This window comes from Phascolarctos cinereus, unplaced genomic scaffold, assembly GCF_003287225.1.
Source record: "Phascolarctos cinereus isolate Bilbo 61053 unplaced genomic scaffold, phaCin_HiC Scaffold_4;HRSCAF=312, whole genome shotgun sequence".
Classification (NCBI taxonomy): Eukaryota; Metazoa; Chordata; class Mammalia; order Diprotodontia; family Phascolarctidae; genus Phascolarctos; species Phascolarctos cinereus.
Genome location: NW_027555847.1, coordinates 6,635,407 through 6,661,287, shown reverse-complemented (window position 1 = coordinate 6,661,287; position 25,881 = coordinate 6,635,407). Strand labels below are relative to the sequence as shown.

General features: G+C 43.8%; 1 protein-coding gene across 2 annotated transcripts in view; it reads right to left on the bottom strand.

Moving 5' to 3' along the window:
* The window catches only part of GLI3 (GLI family zinc finger 3), a 283,642-nt gene that overhangs the window by 100,154 nt on the left and 157,607 nt on the right, over positions 1 to 25,881 (bottom strand). For both annotated transcript variants that reach the window (XM_020964429.2, XM_020964430.2), the window contains one exon: positions 8,393 to 8,498. In XM_020964429.2, coding sequence (XP_020820088.1) covers positions 8,393 to 8,498 — 106 coding nt within the window. The remainder of the gene's footprint in view (positions 1 to 8,392; positions 8,499 to 25,881) is intronic.

Genomic DNA, 25,881 nt, shown 5'->3' with positions numbered 1-25,881 from the left:
TTGCCTTCACCCCTGTCCTTCTCTTCCTTCTGCAGGAAGCCTTTCCTGATTCTCCACCCATACCTACACTCCACTAGTGCTACCCCCTCAACCTCCTTATGTTGAATGACATTGTGTTTCTTTGTATTTAGTCACTTTCCATCCATACTGAACTTGCCTCCCTCATTGGAATATAACAACAGCAACTAGCATTTACACAACTCCTTACAAACTGTAGAGTGCTTTACTAGTATCTCGTTTGATCCTCACAACAACCCTGGGAGGCAGATGCTATTATTACTCCTATTTTACAGATAATGACACTAAGGGAGCAGAGGTTAAGTGACTTCCCCAAGGTCAATAACCCACCAAGTATCTCAGGCTGAATTTGAATTCAAATCTTCCCAACTCTGCATCTGGAGCTCCTCCTACCCCCACTGCCTAGCTGCTCATTGGCAGAAGGAATGGTTTCATTCCTTGTATTTGGATCCCATACATAGAAGATGACTAACAAATACCTGCGCATTGAATGATTACCAATCCCATTCAGTGCTAGGTTCCAAATTTGAGGAAGCTCATTGATTATAATGGACAACATTCAGAAGAGGCTGGCTGTTCGTGCCACAAGGATTGGATGAAGGGTCTGGGGGTTCTGAGCCTGAAGAAAGGAACGCTAAAAAGGGGGAAAAAGTGTCTGCCTTCCAGTTTCTTAAGGGCTGCCCCAGAGATGAGGGATTATCATGGTTCTGTTTGGCCCAGTGGGCAGAACAAGGAGCAGGGGAAGGGGAAGGTGTTGCAAGGGGCAGATTTCCTGTCTTTGATATCAGGGAAAATGTCCTAAGATTGAGAGGTATCCCAAAACAGAATGCGCCTTTCCTCCATAGGCAATGCTGGCTGGCTGACCATATGTGGGGAACGCCATGGAGGAAATTCTTGATCAGGCACAGCCTGGATTATCCGGTCTCTGAGGTCCCTGCCAAATCCCAGTTCTGCATTCTCTGATCTTTTGTTTACTGTTCACTTGAATTTGAAGGCTTAGGACTTCACGTTACTGACCTAGAGACAGAAATCCTGTTTGTGCTCACATGAATAGGTTCAGTGAAAAGATGGTCTCTCAAACAGACTGGTGCCCAGCAAGCTAAGGCAAGCACGAATTTAGGGCAGGCATCGAATCTACTAACAGAACTAATAAAACGACCCCCGCCCCCAAGCACTTTCTACCGACTCCTGAGCATAGAAATGTGCCAAGAAGCCAGAACGGTCTTCCCTTGCTCTATGACAGGCCATCTCTGAGAGATACCACTCAGAAGTCATTTGGCCGATTAAAAAAGCAAACATTAATTAAGCACCTTCTGTGTTTGGTGCTAGAAATTAAAAGACTAAAGTGAGATACTCCCTGACACCATGGAGCTTTCATTGTATTTGGGGACACAACATGTGTCAGTGTGTCTATACATCGAAACATGTATGAAAGATACACATTTACATCATATAAAAACAATATATACATACACACTATATGTGTATTCACATGTGTATGTACACACATACATATACTAATGTATGTCCAAAACGTATAAAGAAGATACAAGTATCTCTCCCACCCTACCCTAATGCTGCCCCCTTCTCCCACAGGAGGCTTGGCTTGTGGCCCCTTGGCTGATTTTAAAGGAAAAATGTTTGAGGTCTCTTTAAATGACAATAACTATATGGTCTAAAATGAAAGAAAGGTATAGTCTTACACAGGCTGGCTGACATGAAAGCAATGGCCTGAGGCTGATGAAGAAGCCAATGTTTGCATGGTCACAGGCAGAGAGGTAGAAGGGACTTCAGGTTCTATCTGGTTCAATCCCGTTCTGTTACTGTTAGAGAAACTGAAATCCAAAGAAGTTATCTGACTTGCCCTAAGTCCTGAAGACCACAAATTGCAGAGAAAGTGCTCAAACCCAAAGCCCTGGGCCACAGACTTGGGGGCCATGCAACTCTGCTTACCAGAACTGAAGGAAAGCCTTATGAAATCGTAATAAGACCCAACATAGAAACAGGGACAAAATTGTAGGGAGCTTTGGCATACATTTTGTTTGTTTGATCCTTCCAAAAGTGTTATGAGGTAGGAAAGGAAGATGTTATTACCCTCTTTTTATGAAGGAAGAAATTGATCCTCAAGAAGACTCAATGATCACCCAAATTCACGTGGCTCATAAAGCTCTGGTATTAGAAATAGGAAAATCTGAGCTCAAGTCCAGCCTCAGCTGCTTATGAATTGTGTGACCTTGAACAAGTCACTTCACCATCTTCTCAGGCTCAGGTTTCTCATCTGTAAAGGTCAGATAATGATAGCATCTATCTCCCAGTGTTACTATGAAGATAAAATGTGACAATATTTGTAAGTGTTTTTTAAACCTTCAAACATCATCTCAAAGGGAGCTACAGTTATTATTAACCATTAAAGTTTAGAATCCAGGTCTCCTGAACTCTGCTATAGCAAGCTATTGACATCACCTCAGCCCTAGAGTAATAGTTTAAAAACAAACAAACAAACAAACAAACAAACAATCAAACAAAAACCTCCACCCATATTAGGGGCAGTGACACCCACACTTTGGCACAACTTTCATAAGGCAGGGTTCTCATAGGGGCTTGCAATATGCTGGGCACTGTGCTAATTGCTTCACAAATATTACCTCATTTAATCCTCACAACAATTCTGGGAGGTAGATCTCCATTTTAGTTGAGGAAACTGAGGCAGAAAGAAGTTAAATGACTTTTCCAGGGTCATATAGCTAATAAATGTTTTAGAGGGGATTTGAACCTGGGTCTTCCTGACTCCAGTCTCGTGATCTATCCACAATACCAACCTCACTCTCCCTATTCTGTCTTCTCTGGTTGGCCTGGGCATCTAAAAAAAGAAGAAGAAGTGAGTGTAGAGAATGAATGACCCCAGAAGGAAACTAGAGGTTTCTATGATGGGGGAAATATCCAGTAGAGTTCTTCACTTTTTTGGGGGGGGGGTGGCTAGGCAATGGGGTTAAGTGATTTGCTCAGGGTCACACAGCTAGTAAGTGTTATGTGTCTGAGGCCGGATTTGAACTCAGGTCCTCCTGAATCCAGGGTTGGTGCTCTATCCACTGCGCCACCTAGCTGCCCCTAGAGTTCTTCTTATAGAACAGGATAAGTATTTCTTGAACTTGCCCTGTCCACTGCCAGAAGGTCGAGCCAGAGGGATGCCAGCCTAGCTTACTGACCAGAAGAGGGCACTGTGGAAAGTGCCCCCTCCCCCAGTTGGACCCAAAGGACCTGGATTCGAATTCCACTCCTGTCTGTCACTCCCTATGTGACCTTGAATGAATTGCTTCACTTCTGAGACTCAGTTTTCTCTTCTGTAAAACAAAGAGCTTAGACTTGGTGTCCTCTGAGGTCCCTTTCAGAATATGGCACCTAGGGACAGGAAGTGAGATTGGAAGTATGAAGACCTGAGTTCCTATCTTCCCTCTGCCTCGGTGACCTTGGGCAAATCGCTTCTCTCTGAGCCTCAGTTTCGTCATCTGTAAAATGAAGGCATTGGACTCAGCCGAATCTCTGATCTCAGCCACTGCTCTCTGATACTTAGATTTCAGTGTGACCCATCATGCTCATCTTCCTTCTCTCTCGAACCCTCTCTGCACTTCTGTGTGGAGGCGGTAATGTCTCCTCCCCACAGTGCTGAACTGTCCAACCTCCACGGTGCTGAACTGTCCATTATCGATACCCAAAGCCCCCCAACCTCCTCCCCCCCAAGCCAGAGCCTCTATTTAACAAACAGGTCTCCTGAACCCAAACTGACAGGCCTCAGTACAGATTTATAAGGCTTGATGCTTATTATTAGCCTGTAATTGGAGTTGTTCTAACACCTAATAAGCCTCGGTCGGAAAAACAAAGGCAGGTTAATTTGTGATTTCCTCCCCTCATTCAGAGGCAAATTAAGTGTCAAGCAGCTAATACAGAACATCTTTCATTTTATGAGGTTTTAATTTAATTCTGCACCCTGGTGTTGATGCCTTAATGTCGGGTGGTTTATCTAAGGAGAGGAGCGATTTATAAACCCCTTTCCATGGAATCCTTAATGATAGGATATGAGAGCATAATTACAGCGGGCCCTGAGTCCTGCTGCCCTGCGCCGATCTGTCAGCATTTCCATCATTCGCACAAAAGATGCCTCTCTGGGGCTCGGAAGCTGGTTGTTTTAGTCGGCTCCAGGGGAAAAAAGGAGCTGGCACAACGTAAGCCGGGACCCACTCCCCCAAACGGCAAAACTGCCCACCATGTGCTCAGACCTGGAAGCCCCAGGCTGGAGCTTAAAAACCTTCCTGGCCTCAGCTGGCATGGCCCTCACTCTGTGCCAGACTGAAAACAGACTTTTATGAAATGAGGCATCCAAGAATTCCAGGTGTACAGGCAGCCCCTCGGCTTCACCACGCGTCATTTCCATCACTTATTAAAGAACTAGTGTTTCAAGTCAGGGCCTTGTTGGCTACAGCCAGGACCAGGGGATTTTCTGGTATGAAATCATACCCTCCCATCACCGAAGGCTGTGGACTGGCAACAGGTATCTTACTTCATGGGCCCAAGCAGCCTCTTGAGAGGGAGTATGCAATAATGGAGAGGGTACTGGACTTGGAGTCAAGAAGCCCTGGGTTCAAATCCTATACTTCCACACATTCTCTAGCAGTGTGATCCTGGGCCCCTCACTTAGTGTCTCTATGCCTCAGTTTCCTCATCTGGAAAATAAGGAAGATTGAACTTGATGGCTTCTAAGGTCTCTTCTAGATCAAGATTTATGATCCAATGTCTAGTCCAGCTCATGTCAGAATGAAAATGCCTGTGCCGAGGAGGAGGCTGTCAGACAAACAAATCAACAATAGCACTACTGACCCCCTTAATGCTTCTGAAGGATCAGCCACATGTGTCTGTATAGCACCAACTCATCTGGTTCTCCCAATAATCAGGTGAACTGGGGAGCAGGGCACACCAAGGTGCCTCAACTGTCAGCTGAGCAAATTCAGGCAGAGGAATGTAATGACTAGTCTAAGGTCTAATGAATAGCCTAAAGGATCAGAGGTGGAATCAAAACTCTTACTGTTATTCTGATACTTTTTTATTTCCCTATCTGAATTTTGAGAGAGAGAGAGAGAGAGAGAGAGAACAGAGACAGAGACAGAGAAGAGGAAGGGAGGGGAGAGGAGAGGAGAGGGAAAAGAAAGGGAGAAGAGAATGACAGAGAAAAGAGAGATGGATTAAAGGATGATAAATTGATAGATTTGAATATAGACGTAGATACATACACATTGGGAGGCTGCATGTTGTAGAGGGTAGAAAATGGAATTTGAAGTCAGGGAGACCTAGGTGTGAATCCCACCTCTATGCCATGCTAGAGAAGTTACTTCTTTTTTTCACTGAGACTCAGTTTTCTCAACTGTAAAATGAGGGGATTGGATTTGATGACCTCTCAGGTTCCCATCCAGCTCTGCATCTATGATCTTAGGAATCAGCTCCCTGGAAACAATTCAGTACCTTACAAAGTGGCTTAGAACCCTCACTATTATCATCATATCATCATCTATTAAACGTCTCTCAAATAAGTCCCCTCCTCTCTTCTGACACTGCCACCCCCTGGTACAGACCCTTATCACTTCATGCCTGGACCAATACAACAGCTGCTGCTTGGTTTCCCTTCCTCAAGTCTCCCCATTCCAGTCCATTTCCCATTCAGCCACCAAAGGGATGTTCCTGAAACTCACATCTGACCATGTCACCCATCCCCTACTTCCCCCATCCCTGCACTCAATAAACTCCAGTGGCTCCCTATTGCCTTCAGGAGCAAATACAAAATGCTCTGCTTGACATTCAAAGTCCTTCATAGCCTCACCCTTCTTTCCTTTCCAGTCTTCTTACACCTTACCCCCCACCACATATTTTTCAATCCAGGGGCACTGCCTCCTGACTATTGCATGCACAAACACTCCGTCGCTCAGCTCTGGGCATTTTCTCTGGCTCTTCTCCAAGCCTGGAATGCTCTCCATCTTTCATCCTGCTTACAGACCTCTCTACCTTCCTCTGAGTTCCAGTGCAAATCCTTTGTTTTACCGGAAGCTTTCCTCAACTCCTCTTACTGCCACTTGGGGACAAGTGCTTTGCAGGGACTGGCCACACAAAGGCTGAAATGAAACAATTCCTGCCTTCAAGGAGCTCACATTCTATCGTAGAAAGACACGAACCCAGATGAGTAGATACGGTACCCTGAGCCCCAATCACACTTCCTGTGTGGCCCAAGAAACACAATGGCAGCAAGCTATGGGAGAAACACCCTCTGGCCATCCTAAGGGCAGCTCCAGGGGTGGGGTGGGGGTGGGGTGCAGATGCACAAACAGCATCCTTCTAACCCACTGGGGAAGGAGTCCCCCCTAAACCCAGTTGTAGCAGAACTAACATTAGCATCTCCTTTCAGGGAGGGCACTCAAAACAAGAAGGCAAATATGAAGCTTAACTTTTTAAACAGTTTATTTTGTCAATGGACATTTTTCTAAAGTCTTCAGAGACTTTGAAGATGCAGGCCAGGCCAACAAATCCTGCCAGCCAGGCAAATGCTTAGAGGCTGGAACCGTTGCTTCTTCTCAGACAGCCTTTGCTCCAAACACATGTTGACGTAGCTGCCTTGAACACCGACAAAAGCTGATGCTGCACATTGGCAAAGAACAAAAGATTTTTCTCCTCAATTCCTATTGCCTTGAAGTAAATAGCAGACCACCATGGCCCAATGGGAATTGTGAGAGTCTACTCTTTCCACAATCAAGTTTTTAATATTTCAATAAGATCATTAAAAAAAAAAAATCCAAGAGCTCTTCTTCCACCAAACACATCACACACTCAAAATCTACGTGCAAATATAGCCAAGGGCTGATTGAAGCCAGAGCTTCCACAGTCAGCACTGGGCATGTCACTGACTGTGCCCCACCTAGATCCAGTATTTTAGTCTCCAAGGAAGAGATTCGCTCACCATGTACCACGAGATACGCTCTCGGCTGAGAATAGAATTGTGGTCTCATCCGCACTGTAAAAACTCTGTGGAATGGACTGAATGACATGTCACGTTTTGGCCTTAATTTGGAATTTCCTTCCCTTTGTATAGAAGACCTCTTTGGAGCTAAATGTATTTTTAGTTTGCTTCCGAACCCTATAAATGCTTCCTCATGTATCAGGGGCCTTCTGGAGGATAAATCACAAATTCCTGGTCCCTCTCTATAAATACCCACTTTTCCTTAATGCTTATGGGAGCTAGCCACGCAGATTTATTACCTCCCTCCAGGCAAATTTGCTCTGAAATTACAATCCTGTAATGGGAGATGGCTCCAGAAGGGAAAAAAGGCAGTGGGTAAAATATTATATGTGTACTTGGGCATGTAGTTAGGATTGTTAATATCAATTAATTCTGTTCACAGAGGAGGACTTGTTTTAAAACAACTTCATTTTTCTTCCGCCCATATGTAATTATGCAGCTGTAACTAATAGTCAGGGAGATGTAATCTACCATCGAAATAACTGGCCCAATTCTTCAAAGTATTTTGTGGGCTCCTCTCCTTTTATTGTCTCAAGATGGTGGATGTTTATTAGACATGATTAAATACACAGATCAAGTCTTTTAGCAAATGAATGACCCTTCTTTTCTCCTTCACAATGAGTCCTGCCCCTTCCAGCTCCCTAAGCTTGTGACAGCTTTTGGTCAGGATTATCAAAGGTATCATTTTATTTTGTCACCCTCCAATTCCTTTATCCTTCTTTGACTCAAGTAAGATAATATTTATTTCCCCTTTTATTCCTCCTTTCCTAATGTATGTTATCACCTCTATTCTTTCCTTTTATCTTTGTGTAAACCACAGGCTCTATCTCATTTACCATTTTGTTTGGGTGACATCCCCATCAATCACACCAGCCTGGTATATGCACAATGGGGAATATGAAAATTTAGCATAAAAATGTGATTACATTGCAGAGCAATCCCGAGGAGAGGCCTTGTGTTTGCCCAAGTTTTCACAAAGGAAAATTACAAAGTCCATATTTTTTCTTGGGCTCTTTCTGCAGGCTGGCTCCTCTTAAAATTTAGTATTTAGAGAGTAGTAGCCTACAGAATACATGTCGGTGGAATATATAGGTAACACTTGCCGACTACCTATTATCCCAGTCATTCCTAAGGAGACAGCAGGGTTCTTTGCTCCAGTGACTCCCCTAGCAGATAAACTCACTGCCTTTCAAAAGTAAATCTTTCCCTTCTATTAGTCCTTCTGAGCTCCCAGCATGTACCACAGAGAACCAAGAGTGTGTGTCTTGAGTCATCAGAGGTAGGAAACTCATCTCTTTAGTGTGCAAAGCAGTTACTTACACGTGCAGTGGAGGGATGGGAGACGGGTCGTAATGGTAACGTCCCTCATGATGTCTTGCATCGATCGGGACCGGAGGGTGGAATGCTGGAAAAAGATGAGGAGGGTCTGAAAAAGAAACAAGGTTTTCAAGACTTTAAAAGGATTCCATTTGGTGAACATCCACCCTGACCATCAACACACACACACACACACACACACACACACACACACACACACACACACACACACACACAAGCACTTCGTTTTCCTTCCAAGTCTGTGAAACTTAATTCCACCCAAAATATGAAATTGTTGGGGTTTATGTGATACAATTTTGTCCTCAAACTTCAAAGAAACTCTTTAATGGTGACAGCAAATATGGAAAATCCTGATGGAAGAATGGCTGAGCCACTGCTGTGCTTGGCAAAGAAAGAGAGACAGAATGAAATGAAGGAAAAACATCCTCCAGGAAAACTGTACAAGAGATCTGTGTCTTCAATACCTCCAAGTATAAGGAGACTGAAGAGTAGAATCTGGTCCTCCCACTGAGCCCTCTCCCAGGATCCACTAAGGGGCAATAGTAGGAGTACTGAAAGGAAGGAAAAGGAAGTAGTCACAAATGGAAAAGGAATGAATACAGACCTTTTGATTCATTTATTTGAGAAAAATCAAAAGGTTAACTGAATTTTTATGACCTAATGTGAAACAAGACAAGGAATATGTTCTCATATTTTTCTGTTTAAGAGTCCTTTGATGGATTCGAGATGGCTTCACTGGATCAAATTACAACCCTTTTATACCTGCTCTGGCTTATTCCAGCCTTCCCAGAAAGCCTAGAGAGAAGATCTGTCACCAAGCGGCTTTCCCTGGGTTCTTGTAAAATTTCATAGACACCAGGACTGCACTCAGGATGTCCGTCATGGTTCATCCATTCTCATGCAAAGACTAGCCCGCCATTGTTTCTGCGCATGTGTCCCAGCTATTGCTCTCCTATATACCTGTCATCCAATGCCCTCCTCCAAACTTCTTGCTTAAAATCATTTTAGGAACAAGTCTTCAGGAATTTCCTTTGGTTAATGGGCTAAAATAACAAAAATGATCACCACGACTTTTCTGGGGCCCAAAGCCTTGTGATGCAATTCAGTCATCTAAGTTGTTCTCAAACCTTGGCCCCAGACGATTCTGGGCATTTCCTCAAATTAAAACCACTTTCTCAATAAAGATGTTTACTGCTACTCAGACCCTCAGGCAAGAAGCCCAGGACCTAAAGGCAATTTCCAAAGAGGAGTCTCTATCTCCAGAGCTGATGACTTTGAAGGAAGTTAATACTCATCTGATTAAGCTATAGTTAGGTTTTTAAAAAGACAGACCTAGTTGATAGGCAGACTTCATACAGAAATTCAAAGCAAGACAGGTCAACATACTTTTCAGGGAAGTGGGGAGAGGCAGGGAGATATAGTGAAAAGAATATGAGACTTAGAATCAGGAGACATGGGTTCAGATCCCATTTCTGGGTTTAATGGGATGTGGCAGCTTTCTGGTCACGACTATTCATTACCTACGTGACCTTAAGCAAGTCATTTAATCTCCAGAGACATCATTTTCCTCATTAGTAAAATTAAAGAAGGGGGATCAATGCCATCTGATGTCCCTCCCAGTGCTAGATCCTACGAACTGTCAATTTGGAGCCAGAGAATCCATTTTTCAATCTCGGCTCAGTCACTTACTTCCTCTGTGACCTTGGGCAAATGACCTAATTTCTCTGGTCCTCAGTTTCCCCATCTGAAAATTGAGGAGGTTAGAGTAGCCAATCACTACGAAACCTTCCAAATAGAAATCAATTGACCACATGAGTCTGGAAAGAGGAGTGAGTAAAACAGCGAGTGCAGCGACAGAAAGCTACCTCCTGACGAACTCCCTAGCGAACTTCAGCACCCACTGCCGATCCCTAGCTTTCACACCTAAGAGGACCTGGGTCACAGTAAGAGGCCAGCTGAGTCACTGCTGGGCCTCTTACCTATCCCAGGATGCTTTCAGAGACGCCGAGGGGAATGATGTATGATGTACAGAGACCCACCATGGTGCCCAAGGGCAGAAGAGGGCATCCAAGGCCTTACCACACTTTCAGGAAAAGTCCATGACCCCACTGCGGATTCTCCCCTATGCAGCCAGTGGGCGCTGCGGCCTAAGCAACCACAGCAGAAAGAGGGAGACGGAGGAAGGGGAGCACAGCCAATCTAAGGCACTAGCAATTGCCTGCCGTGATGTGTTACCTAAAGGCCATGCTGGATGGCAAAAGCAATACTGAAAATGCCAGGGTAGGGAGGGTTCCAGTCACCTTCAACATTCAGTCCTCTGACAGTGCAGTCACCCTCTGCTCCTTCTGCCTTACCCATTTGGATTTATGTTTACTATAACATACGCCCCTCTTTAAGAAAGAAGTGGTGCAGAGCAGAGCAAGGGCTAAACTTGGAGACAGGACCACCTGGCTTCTAATTCTGACTCTTAGATTCCTTAGTTAGGAGCTGGCACTGGTCTCATCAGCCCTAGTCGGACAACATAGTGACGTCATTTTGGTCCTCTTTGTCAACAACAATGTGGTATGAGGCAAGTAACGTACCCTCTCTGATTCTTTAAATTGGGCACAGTGCTAGTACCTCCCACCCAAAGGGATGGTAAGAATCAAGTGAGGTGCTGTGCATAAAGGGCTTAAAGGGCCATTGGAACAGTCACCACTACTATTGTTATGATAGAATTCATAGAAAAAGAGCACTAGGACAAGTCATTCACCTGTCAGGTGCTTTGTGTGCTGAACATTCTGGGGAGAGGAAAGAATAGTTTGCACAAACTTATTAGGTCACAAACTCATCACCAGTAGGCTAACAGAAAGCCTCTTCAAGGAAACCTAAAGAAGCAGACAGGACAGCCAAGGGCAAATAGAAAAGACAATATTTTTAAATGCCGATATGTACCAAGCACCATGCTAAGGAATGAAAAGTCAGATAGCCCTTCAAGAAGCTCACATTTTAATTGAAGGAGACAAGGTATGTGGGAGAGACAGCTGCAGGGACACGGCAAGACCCAGAGGTTCCTAGAATTCATCAGCAGAGAGGATAGCACTGGGTATGGGTAGCCATATCCACCCCACAAGCAGTATCCTGGAAGGACCCAAGGACCACAACAGATGGAAAGGGGGAATCTGGGGAGATCAGAGCAAGAGACAATTGGAGAGTTTTGGGGGGAAATGTCCCGGGCCAGTCCAGTAGTCTCCAACACTTAGTGCCCAGGCGTAGGAATCTAGGAAGGTGGAGAGTCAGCCTGGGACCACTGGGTAGAGGATGGCAAGTACTTCTTCCTGTTCTTACATGAGGTTAATTTCTCCTGCTAGGCTACCGTATTTTGAAATATTTTAACATTATGCTATTTGGAGATTGTGAGTATTTAGTACGAAAAATATTTTAAAGTGTTCTTTGTAAATTTTTTTGAAACAATGTTATTGCCAGGTAGTCACAGGCAACAGTTGAATCAATGCTCAGTTCTTCATAGAATTTGTTTGTTGAATTTCCAAGAATGGCTTGTATTTGTAGTGTAGGGATGTGTCATCTTTTAGTTTACAAAAGATAGTGAGCTTCTGGAATGTAATTCTAACCATTTGATTATGTCTTTCCATTTTTATAAGTAAAATTTTCTAGCTACATTTTTGCAGCCTATAGTGATGTTCTGCACAGCCCCTCTTGTTTTATTGCATAACTGCCATTGATCAATACACCTGGGCTCCTTAAGGACAAGCTTTCTTTAATATTTGGTGGCAATGACCAAATCCCAGATTCCAAATAGATGCCCCGCTATGTGTGTGAACAAATCTACATGTCACAGTCATTTCTTGTATTTCTTTGCTGACACATTGATACTTGAGTTTATGTAGATGTTGCAAAAGAAGCAACCTGTTGATTCTACTCTGAGGCCATAACTATTTGTATGACTCCACATGGAGATGAACCACTTTTGTCTACATTTGACAAATGGATGGAGTATACTTTTCAGCACCTACTGTAGTATTATGATGGAAGGTGGGGCCTCTTTTCTCCAGAATTATTTCTGTATTTTCCTCCTGATTAGTGTGTTGTTTGAAAGACTCTACTTTTCCTTAGTTTCTTTTTTCATGAGGAAGTGTTGATTTTATGGCTGCCTTGGTGTGATGAGCCCAGTTTCACTGATACAGCATGATGGGACTTTGTTTGGACACTTTCTAGACTGTTGTCTACTTTCCTGTACCAAAAGTATACATCAAGACTGTTGCTTAGAAGGTACTAATTGATCTAAATGTGCTCTTCCCGATAAGCTTTGTCTTCTGAAAACCAGCCAGCCTCAATACACACAATCTCAGCTTGCTCCTCAAGAGCCTCCTGCTCATTGTCTTGTTTTAAGAAGACAAAGGCATTGGTAGGTATCACCGTCATCCACTAATTCAAGTTGACCTCCAGATTCAAACTCAAACATTTCTGTTTCTACTCTTCCTTTGAGCACAGAAAACCTTTAATTCTTTGAATCTAAATAGCATTTTGCTATCACTGGATAAAATGTCCATGAGATGAACTCTAGTCCCTTTCCTTCTGAGATTACTTTCCATCTACTTTCTCCATATCTTATACAAATTTATTTACATGTCATCTCCCCATTAGAATGTACATTCCTTAGGGGCAGGCATTGGGTTTTTTGCTCTTCTTTGCATCCTTAGCACTTAGCACTTAGACTGACATGAAGTAAACACTCAATAAATGAAAATTGTTAATGAATTTTTCAAAATTCTATTAACTTAATGACATCCATGCACAAACAATTACTACAAAGTTTTCTTAAGACTCCTTCTTCATCTTAAGAACTAGATTCCATTCTATTCAGGGACTAGGAAAAGCCATCACAAGTTTAAGGTGTCTTTTTGGAACATGCCGCTTCTATATCAATTGTCCTTGACCTCATTGTGCTGGTAACATGTTTTAAATAGAGAATAATTTTCCACCTTAATGTCAGTTTATACTAGCTATCATCATGCTAAGATTTCTCTTAGCATTTGCAGCATATTGATTAAGCCATTGATGCAGAACTTAGTCAAGACTTTGTGATCATTAATTGAGATGGCCTAATGTTATGGCACTTTCAGGTGGCTTAGTTAACAGTAATCAAATAGATAATGCATTGCTTTTACATCTTCTGCAACTTTTTGACATACTTTTTTCACTTTTCATCCAATATCCTGTTTTCCTATAAGTTTTAGTGGATTTTGAATTGATATAAGCTGCCACTGTTTTACATAAATTACAGAAACATATTTGGTTTCTATTTGGAAGGGGTGGCTCTTCTATTCATCTTTTGGTAATAAATATATGATGCCTTCTGTTAAGAAATATGGAGTACAGCATGGATCCAAGAGAAAGCTGGTCAAGTTCATTGAATTTCTGAATCAATATGCTATATATCACTAGAGATAGTTTCCATGAGATGAAGCCCAGTACCTTCTTCTCTGAGATTATCCTCCACCAAATATATGTGTATATATATATATGTATATATGCGTGTGTGTGTATGTGTATGTGTGTATATGTATATATGCATATATACATATATATATGTATATATGCATATATATATATATATATATATATAGTATGCATCTATTTACACATTATCTGTGTAAATGATGTGACAGAGGCAATAATTACATATCTTATCTAGAGATGGTAGTTTCCAGTTTTGCCAAAGAGTTAGCCTGTATATATTAGTTAGATATTGACATAATCTTCAGTTTGAAAAAAAAAGTCTAGGTTTTTTAAATTTATTTCAAGCACCTTATGAATCAACATGATTTGGCATAGAAAACAATTTCATGAAAGCTTGGGCTGCTGTAAGAGAGTGTTGGCTTCTAGGAATGAAGAGGTGATGATAACCCTTAGGCACTCTGCTCTGGTCAGACCACAGCTGGAATACTGTTTGTGGTTCTGGGCGCCAGAGTTTAGGAAGCATATCAATAAATTGGAGAGCATCCAGAAGAGGCCAAATAGGTGAAGGGTGGTGGCCCTGTTTATCCTCAGAAGAAAAAGTTCAGCCGTTGTTGGGGAAAAGGGGGGTGGAGTCAGGGAGAGAACAGGACACACGTCTTCAAATACTTGAAAGTCTGTCAAGTGGAAGAGGAATGAGATTTACTCTGTTTGGGCAGAAGTAAAGTGGCAAAGAGGCAAATTTAAGATTCACATTAAAGAAGCATTGCCTAACCATCACAAAATGGATCGGGCTACCTTGGGAGGTGGTGAGTTTTCTAGCATTGGAGCTCTTCATCCAAACATTAGATGATTACTTGTTGGGATGGCATGGAGGGACTTCTTTTGGAGCTAAGGGTTCCACCAAATGGCTCTTGCCATCCCTTCTCAGTGTGAAGTATTAATATGTCAACAAAGAAATACAACAAATGACTGTGACATTTAGATTTGTTCACAGACACACAGGGACATCTGTTTGGGATTTAGGATTTAGCCACTGCCATTAGATCTTACAGAAAGTTTATCCTTAAGGAGCCTAGGTGCATTAAGAGTGAAAAAAGGGGGCAGCTAGGTTGTGCAGTGGATAGAACACCAGCCCTGAAGTCAGGAGGACCTGAGTTCAAATCCGGTCTCAGACCAAACACTTGACACCTGCTAGCTGTATGACCCTGGGCAAGTCACTTAACCCCAATTGCCAAAAAAAAAAAGAGTAAAAAAGAAATCCTGGGTTTTGCAATGTGAGCATGCAGTGACTAATCCAGTGTTCAGTCACATAGTTTGCTTATTGCCTCCATCTTGAGTGTCTTCTGGTGTCTTATAATTGGGTGATATTATTCTCTCTGGCTTTCTTAATGCTGATACTGCTATGAATTTTGACTACATACTGAAACATCATCAGGACTTTAAACGAGTGTGATTTCTACCCCCTTCCCAACAGCACCCTTTTCATGGCCGGAAATGGCAGTCATTATTTTTATATGATTCTTGACATAATGATGCCGCAGCTATAATTATGATAGTGTGGGTCATGTCCAAGACGAGCCCCTTAGCTCTGAGGGATAAGTGCAGGGGGAGTGAGGGAGAAGAAGGAAGAATAAACATACCTGCCCTAAGGAAATCTGACTTCCCCTCCTAAATAGAGAAATGATATCACTGACATTTAAGTGCAATTGCCTGCTTTTTTATTTCCCAAAGATTATCCTGACAGCTCTTGAATACACTCTCTCCATGAATGAAATAGGAAACTTTCAAGCCCTCGTAAGAATGTGAGAGAACAAAGGGGAGGGGGCAGGAAAGGAAGAAGCAGGGAAGGTCAGAAGGCTCAAGCATTTGGGGAATTCAATAAGCCCTTCTCATTTTCCGCTGGAAGTTTTAAGAGTTTTCCTCTTTGCATTCTCTTCCCCTTTGATTCACTTTAATACAATCTTTTCTGGACTATTTACCATGATGCAGTATCTGTGAAAATAAGTTTTTGGTGACAAGCGGGAAGTCTTACACATGGGGGCACATATTCTGGTAGACTACAATGTGGTTGTGTGGGTGCTTTTAATTTCTGAATTACATTTTGAAATATGAAGCATCTATAGAATGTTCTCAGTCACACTGGCCTATTGTTGCTCCCCAAATTCACCATCACATCTCCTACTTCCATGCCTCTGTCCAGAGTGTCCTTGTCTGGAATGCTTTCACTCCTCACTTATCTCTTAGAATTGTTCGCTTCCCTCGAGGCTAAGTTGCCACCTCCTGTAGGAAATATTCCCCATGCTCTCTACTTGTTGATTCTCTCTTCCTCTTCAAATTAGCCTGTATTTCTTCTCTGTTTAGAGACTGTATCTTACAGTAGAATGCAAGCTCTTTGAGGACAGGGACAATTTACCTCCTTTTGTATCTGATACCCTAGTGGTGATGCACAGTAGATGCATAATAAATGGTTATTGGAGGTAGATAGGTGGGCGCAGTGGATAGAGAGCCAGGCCTACTTGGAGTTTAAATACGGCCTCAGGCACTTACTGGCTATGTGACCCTGGGCAAGTCACTTAACCATGTTTGCCTCAGTTTCCTTATCTGTACAATGAGCTGGAGAAAGAAATGGCAAACTGCTCCAATATCTTTGACTGGAAAACCCCAAATGGGGTCATGAAGAGTTGGACACAGTTGAAAAAGGCTGAACAACAACAAACCTTTCTTGAATTAATATTCTGGAACATGGCTTTCCAGAGTAACAGCGGCATAGATCACAATCTTCCATGACTCACAGGTGGGGCATGAAGGCCTGGCTCTCATCTAGTCCCCAAACACTGCACAACAGAAATCTCCAAGGAAACCCTTCCAAAGACAAGGGACTGTTTTTCATCCATGTCTTTGCATCCCTAACTTGCTGCACACAGTAAGTGCTTAATACATGCTGCCTGAATCGAATCAAGGAGAATGTGTCGGTTTCCCCTGGCTTCTCAGGGGTCTTCTTCATGAAGTCCCTGTGCGGGATCAACAGCACCCTCCATCCGGGGCACAGACACCCTCTCCTCCACCTTGGAGGCCCAACTGACCTGGGAAAGACCCGTGAACCTCACCTCCAGCAGAACATTGCGCCCTTACCAACCATCGGTCACCCGTGAGCGGTGTCTCCGGGGAGCCCCATAAGTCACATCCCTGGGCAGGGAGAGCCTCCACGCAGCCGTTTCCTCTGGGCTGACTTTCCCAAAGTCAGGCAGAAAGTGCTGAGACAGGCTAAAGCCGGGGAGGCGGCGAACTCCTATTTATCATACGATGTCCTGACTGATGGTCGCACAAACCAGCTGCTAAGTGCTGTGTACTCTACTGTCAGCAAACTAACAGGCCGGGATGGGAGCCCGCGAGGAGAACGCACAGAACGAGGGGAATCAATTTTACCGAGGAATTAAGATTCTCCCGGGCGAGGGGCCGAGACACTGCGGAAGCAGCGATGTGGACAGGCCCTGTGGCTCCGCAGATGATTTATTACCGACTGCGAAGGACTCTGCCGATCACCTCCCACACCTCTCACCCAGAACAGCCCGGGAAGAGCGCTTCTGATTATCTAGACATCCCACGTGGCCCAGGCTCCAACGCCTATAAATATGCAGTTGTCCTGGTGCTTATTTAAATGGGAACCGCCAGACCGTCCACCCGGGCTAGGACCAGGGACCGCCCCGGCCCATTTGAGCTGCGGGTGGGCGAGAGACTCAATGGGACTCAGCATCCCCGACTGTGGGGACTCTTCCCGAGAGCCCTCACCGCCCGGCCATCCCATCCGCGGCCCTGCTAAAGCTGAGAGACCTGAGACTCCGCAACCTTGCATCATCCTCCCAGGAAATCACAGAAGAGCTCTGGGATGGGAGGCCGGCTAGCTGCCTCCTAAGGTTTCAGGTTAAGGTTATAAACAGATAAAGAAAGAAGAGAGGCCGGGATTTCTGAGAGAAAGTGCGGCAGAGCCTCTTCCTGGACAAGAGCAGAAGGACTGAAACTGCTCCTGGGGGCTCCTCTCTCAGGACTAGAACCAGAGGACAGCGTCTGGCCTCAGACCCTCCAACAGGCAGAACTTCCCAAGCACTGAAGTTCTCAGGGCTTCTTTGAAATGTGCCAGAGTGACGGCTGCATATAACCTAGAGGCAGCCTTGCCATGTGACTAGAGAGCCAGCCTCAGAGCCAGAGACCCAGGTTCAAGTGGCGCCTCTGACAGACACGTGCTGTGTTACTGTGGGCAAGTCACTCAGACTGTCTGTGGCCCCAAGCAGTTCACTAGGATTCTGACTTAAAGACAAGTAAAAACCCAATAACCACCTGTGGCAGATGGAGAAAGTGAGGGTCTAATCTCCATTCCATCTCTCGGAATTTAGAAGATTTGTATTGTCATTAAAAGTAATAGTATCCATGAAGTCAGCTGGTGAAATGGATAAAGTGCAGAGTGTGGAGTTAGGAAGTCTGAATTCAAAAGCTGCCTCACAACACTCACTGGCTGTGTGACCCTAGACAATTCACTTAATGTCTCTCTGTCTCCATTTCCTCATCTGTAAAATGGGGATACTAATAGCACCCCCTCCCAACATCTTAGTGAGGACCAAATGAGATCATATCTGTAAAGCTCTTTGCAGCTCTCACAGTGCTGGTGAATGCCAGCTATTGGCTATAAGCATTACCCAGAGATGGCAGAAAGCACAGAAGCCATCGACCCCAACCCTTTGATTTTCACTGGGTTCCAGGAAAGTTAAATGATTGCCCACAGTTCACACAGGTAACAAGCAAGAGAGCTGGGACTTGATCTTATGTCTTCTGATTCCAGAAGCAATTTTTTTCTTCTTATAACTAAGGAATTTCAATAACCAAAAATCTATTTCTTTCATACCTACAACTGGAAAGCAAGGGAGACATTGACAGAGAGAGACAGAGACAGAGATAAGAAGGAAAGAAGGAAGGAAGGAAGAAAGGAAGGAAGGAAGGAAGGAAGGAAGGAAGGAAGAAGAAGGAAGGAAGGAAGGAAGGAAGGAAGGAAGAAGGAAGGAAGGGAAGGAAGGAAGGAAGGAAGGAAGGAAGGAAGGAAGGAAGGAAGGAAGGAAGGAAGGAAGGAGGGAAGGGCACCTTAAAATCCAAATCTCAAACCTGGGGAGTGCACAGAGGAGGTGGCCAAGGAGGGGTGCAGGGCTTCAGATTCCTGCCATGTGAGCAGTAGCTGGAAGATAAGGAGATGCTCTGACCCATCTGGAAAAGCCAAGACTGAGAGGGCAAAGGGGAGAGCTGACACTCATTCTGATTGGCCCCGAGGCAATCTTGGACAAGGAGAAGGTGATAGCAAGAGGCCAATGGGAGTCTTATTGTTATGAAGGAAGGCTTTGTAATGTCCATAAATGCTTTGTCACACACTCAGAGCTTCCCCAAGGTGGAAAGGGAAGCCTCTGAGGTTGCAGGTTGTGGAAGGTCTCTAAGCAAAAACCCAATAACTACCTGGCAGGTATATTGGAGGAGGGATTCTTACCTCCCTCAATATGTGGCCCCTAAGGTCCCCTCCAAGAATGAGATTCTGTGAATCTCTGGAAATCCCACTGGCTACATTTTTAGGGGGTGGGGTTGATAGAAGATTCCAGACAAGTGAGGGCTACTGGTCCATTTCCTGAAGAAGCCTAATGGTGGTCAGTCTACCATCCCAACAACTATCTCATTTGGAGTCTAGCCAGTACCCCTGAGGACCTGGACAATCCTCTGGATCGTGTGAATATGGCATCTAATGTATTAAAGCTCAGGGCCCCTTGGAAGATGAAACCCTGGGATTAGCTAGAGAAACAAAGGACTGAGAGTCTCCCCTCTACTCAGCCTTTGGGGGTCTTGTATCTTCTGTACCATGGCAACCTCTCCTCTGTCCCACTTCTCCCTACTCATGTGCACACATGTACATGCTCACACTCAGGCACACACGCTCTCACACATGCACACACACATGCATGTGCACAAGCATGAACACACCTTTTATCATCAGTCTCCGTAGGCTAAGGCTGCAGGCCTCATTTGAAAGGAACAAGCTTAACTCAACCAAAGTGATCTTCAGAAATCTGTTCGTCAAAGGAAAACCTCAAGGTGATTTCCTTTGGCAGTTTAGCAGTCATGAAGTCATGTGATTCCAAATCATTGTCCCCCACCCCTACACCCCCATAGAAACCCTGGACTACATGAAGTAGAGAGAAAGACAGTAACTTACAGGACAGACTTTTCATTGCTCAGAAAAGAACTGTTCAGCCAGGACTTTCAGCCTAATATGAAAGTCAGCTGATAGCATGAATGAGACGAAAACACAAATAACAGGTTCTACTTTCGAGGAGCAGTGAGGGGGTACCAAAATGCATAGAGCACCAGACCTGGAGTCAGGAAGACCTGAGTTCAAATCCAGGGTCAGACACTTACTGTGTGACACTAAGTCACCTAACTCTATTTACCTCAGTTTCCTTATCTGTAAAATGAGCTAGAGAAGGAAATGACCAACCACTCCAGGATCTTTGCCAAGAAAACCCCAAATAGGGTCATGAAGAGTTAGACAAGGCTGAAACAACTGAATAACAACACTGTCTTGGGGACAGTGCAGCAGATAGAGCATAGGAACTGAAGGCAGGAAGACCTCAGTTCAAATGTTTCCTCAGACACTTACTTAGCTGTGTGACCCATGGGCAAAGAAATTACAACCTCTCAGCCTCAGTTTCCACATGTAGAAAATGGTGATAATAAAATTACTTACTTCACTGGAGAGTGCATAGAGGAGATGGCCAAGGACGGGTACATGGCTTCAGATTCCACCACGTGAGCAGTGGCTGGAAGACCAGGAGATGCTCTGACCCACCTGGAGGTGGAACTTGAATCTAAATCTTTTGAACCACATGCCCAGTGCCCTAGACACTATAGATATTGTCTCTTGAAAAATCGCCATCAGAGATTTTTGTAGTAAATAGTGTAGCGTAGTATAGTAAGTAGGGCGTTGGACTTGCAGGCAGGAAGACGTGGGTTCAAATTCTTCCTCAAAAACATATTAGCTTTGTGCTGATGGATAAAGTATATAGCATCTCATAACGCCCCAGACAGCTCTCTAAGATCTTCAGTTAAGGGGAAGTTGTTGCTATGCCTTGGAGGAGGAAACTTCCATTCCAGGAGTTCTGTGCCAAAAGAATCCACTTAACGTCAGTCATCTTCTATCACCGATTAAGTGCGAGACCTTGTCCCAGTTCACCTCAACAAACCACCAACAGGAGGATCACTAAGCTGTTGCTAAAACCCAATTCTTTCTTCCTTGGTGTCAGTGGGTGGAAGCCCTGGCCTCCCTCATTCCTGTTTTCATATCCATATCCATGAACACCCTCCATTTGCCAGAACTTCCACTCTCAGCCATGCTCTGGGAACATCCAGAGGGGCTGGTGACCCATAGGCTATTCCCTGGCCTCATTAATTGCTTGATTGGCCCAAGAGGCTCCCTTGAGCTTGGCCTCACCCCTGTTGCACCACAGATCATCCTTTTCATAACAGCTGGATCCCTGCAACAGTCCTTAACAAACTTAATTACATGCTCTCCACAAGAAGATGACAAATTGCCCTGCTCCTGGGACCTGACAGAAGGAACCTCTGCCTACAGTAACTCACATGTGCCTCAGGTAGTGAGAAAACAATTGGTCTTCCCATTTTCTAGTCTCCTAAGTGCATCCCTAGTGGTTGCATATCATGCCCATCCGAACCAGGCTTTGCCCACACCACTCCTGTCCAAATCCCAGCCCATCTCCTTCTGGGAAAGCCAGTCCCAGGTGCAGATACAACTCTTCCAGAAGGCCTGGGACTCCATCAGCAGATGAATCATTGACATTTGCTGTGTTTCCATTCCTCTGGGTGAGATGACAGAGAAAAAATAAACAGAGGAAAGGCAGCTTTTTGGGGTCCACAAACAGCAATGCAGAGAATTAGCATCTGTTCCTGGTGATCTTCATAGCTCTCCCAGGAAAGCCCAGGACAAATCAATGAGGAGGCCTCTGGCTGCATCCAAATATGACAATGCCGATTACTTCGAAAGAGATTTTATCTATATCGTATTAGCCAGGGGAGCATACTGGGGAAGGGGGAACACATGAAAATGAAGCTTCACTCCCAGCTTCAAGTACTGTTTCTGGCAGAGGAGATCAAGCCCCAAATCCTTAGTTTGATGACTCCTTCAGAGGCGAAGTAGAGGAGAGAGAAGGCACTCTGTGAAAGCTGCTGGAGAGGTGAGAAACCTGGCCAGAGTGGGGGCGGGGGGAGGGGATGTGCAACAACCAAAGTCCAATCGTGAGAGTCAAGAAAGGTCAATGGAAGGTAGATTACACAGAATCCGCACATCTATGGACCTGGAGAGGGGAAGCAGAAGGGGAAGCAAAGAAGGCTTCTTAGGACGGGAAAACCAGAACAGAGTTAAGTCTTAAAGGAATCAGTCAGTCCATTACGCCATCGGGAGCATTTATTAAGCCCCAGGTGCTACATTAGCTAAGGGTGAGTCAAGGACGAAGGATGGAATAATCTCCACTCTAAAGCAACTTCCATTCTAATACGGGAGATGAGAAGAAATGTACAAGCACAAAGACGGTAAATATGAAGAGACTAAGTACAGGTGAACAGGAAACTGCTGCAAACAAAGCCCGAGTGTTGGAGGGAATCGGGAAAGGCTCAGCTGACCAGGGGAGGCAAAGAGGGGCTGCACTCCAGGCGTGGGGGACGGCCAGTGCTGAGGTGCGGAGAGGGGAGCTGGAAGGGGAGACGGAAGACACATTTGCCCAAAGCACCAAATGGGAGCAACATGCGGTGAAGTTCAAAAGATAAGTGGTGAAGGCCTTTAAAAGCTAAACAGGAGCTTCTGCTTGAGCCTGAAGACGACAGACAGCCACAGCAGTTGAATGCATAGAAAAGCAACATGGTCAGATCTGTAATTGAGGAAAACTGTCTTTCCAGTTCCACAAAAGATGGATGGAAGTGAGGGGAGACTAGAGGCCGGCCACTGGTCAGAATGCTGCTGCATTAATAAAGGCAAGAAGTGAGGGGGTCCTGAACTCTGTGGACAGATGTATGCGTGAAGAGAAGAGGCCAGGTGTGAGGGGGAGGAGGGCATGGCAGGGCGCAAAAAGGGCTGTCAGTGCAGGAATGTACGCAGCTCACCAGCCTAGCCAGAACCAGAGCTGATGTTTACATGGGATTTAAGTTTGATAAAGCATTTCATAAACATTATCTCATTTGGACCTCAAAGCAAATCTCAAAAATGGACATGAAGGCCAGGGCATCCTGGATGAAGACCAAAAGGGGCCTCAAAGGAGACCACCCTGTCATTCTACAGTGAAGAAATCGAGGCTTAAGGAGTCTGAGCAATTTGCCCAAGGTATTTGCCATTCAGTCATTTCAGTTTTGTCTGACTCTGCGTGACCCCATTTGGATTTTCTTGGCAAAGATACTGGGGTGGTTCGCCATGTCCTTCTGCTCTAAGAGTAAGATTGCATTAGTAGACCAAATGACCGGACAGAACTTAACCACAAAACCCACCCCCCTTGCCCAATCCCTTCGCCTCCTTTGCAGTGCCATGAAGGCACCAGATCCAGGCTGGAGAAATTTGACCAGACCATGACCCAGTGGTTATGGAACCCAATGGGGCCACAGTCCTTCAGGAACAAAGGCCTGTGGGGGATCCTAACCTCATAGCACCAGTGCTGCAAAGCTCTGAAGCGCCTGGTGCCGGGGCATACAATCCTGCAGCACCAGCTCGGCAAAGCTCTGGGGACAACCCAATAGCACCAGCATGGCAAATCTGAACTGGCAGTGTTGGGGCAGACAATCCTGTAGGACAAGCATGGCATGTCTCCCAACTGCTGGTGCTGGGTCAAAGAGCTTCACAACAGAGGGAACAGGACAGGATCTTTTCTATGCATGAGAGGGGTGGGACTATATAGCACTCCACAAGCCTGAGGGAAAGAGCACAGAAAGAGTCAGTTCTGACCACTCAAATGTCCCTTGAGGTAGGGACCTACGCTGGTGAAATGTGAGTGGCCCCAGAGGTGAGGAGGCTGAGATGCTTTAGGATTGAGCCCCCAGAGAAACCACCACCAGAGGGAACAAAGTTAGAAAGCAAATGGGTAAAATCAAAAGAAAAGATTGAAATTATCAAAGATCTCAAGAAGAAGAAAAGTTGAAGATCTCGAACATAAGCAGATAAATCAACAGGAAAAAAATCATTAAGAACAGGAGGAAATATGACTCGCAGATCTAGTAAATGAGTTCAGTCATCTGGAATGAATGCTGTCAAAACAAAAACAACAACAAAATGATTCAACAGTTGAGAAGACAGAGAATTCTGTGGATTGTTAGGATACGGAATCACAATAAACTATTCTGGAGTTGTACAGCAGACAATTCTGAGAGCAGAATTTATGGTCTGCAGGGCAAAAACAATGGGCAGAATAGAAAAACTGGAATATGCCATGGCAAGTCTCACCAAAGAAACAAAAAAGAGAACAAGAGTTTGGGAAAACAAATATACAGAAGTGGAAGGCAATCCAGAAGAAGAAAACCAATCAAACAAAAAAGCAATAACTTTAAAAAATGTGCTCTATTTCCCCTCTAAGTTTTAATATCTCCTTTTTTGTGTTTATTTTAGGTTTCTTGATTTGTTGGCTAATTTTTTTCAAAGTATCTTCAGTTCATTAATCTTCTCTTTCTATTTTGTTAATGTATGTGTATAAGGATATGCTTTCCTCCCTGAGGACTACTTAACTGCATCCCAGAAAATTTGGCATTTTTTTATTATTATCATTTTATTTGACATAGTTGTTAGTTGTTTCTATGATTTGTTCTTTGACTTTTCTTAGGATTTTGATGATAAATCTCTATTTGAGTCTCTATCTCTTGTTTGTGGACCCTGAACCAATTGTGTGAGTGTGTGTGTGTGTGTGTGTGTGTGTGTGTGTGTTACAGCCTACAAAGGATTCATTAATTTCCTTTCCACATTTGTTTGTTAATATCCCCATGCCTAATACATGGTATAGCTTATAAAAATCCATGTAATGCTGGGAATTACATATATTCTGTTGTTGTCTGATTGAGATGATGCCACAAGTCTTCAAACTCTGCTTTTGCTAGCAGTTTGTCCAGATACATATTTTTATTTTTTATCTTTCTGTTAGGCTTATCTAAAACTGAGAGAGGGATACCAAAATTTTCTATCACTATTTTATTAGTTTTTATGTCTTCTTGTGGCTCAGATAATGTATACTTTACAAATTTGGATGCTAAGGCATTTGGTGCATATGTTTATTAATAGAAATTGGTCTATTGTTTATGGATTCTTTCAGCATAATATAATTTCCTTATCTCTTTTCTATTTTTGAATGTTTGTTTCTGCTTTATCAACATGATTACAACTCCTACTTTTTTGAATTCACTTGATGCAGAGTAATTTTTTCTATCCCCTCTGTTTTATTTTGTGTATTCTTCTTTTGTAAATGTGCTTCTTGTAAGCAACAGGTTGTAGGAGTTTTTTTTTTTCTTATCCAAGCTGTCACTCTTTTTCATTTTATGGGATTGTTTAATCCCATTAAAAGTTACTAGAATTAGGTTTATATTTTTCTCCATTTGTCCCTAAGATTCTTTCAAGTTATGACTTTTCCCCTCTTCTGCTGTAAACACAGTACTTTTTTGCAGCTACTTTACCTTAATTTTTTAAAAGGTATATGTGACTGTGTATGTACACATATATACACAGATGTGTGTATATAATTGTATATATGTATGTATGTATGCATGTATGTATGCATGTATGCAAACATACATACACAGATGTGTATATGTGTGTATGCATGCATGTATATACACAGGTGTGTATGCACTCACACATATATACACGGATGTGTGTGTATATATATGCATTTACACACACACATATACACAAATATGTGTGTGTGTGTGTGTGTGTGTGTATTAACCAT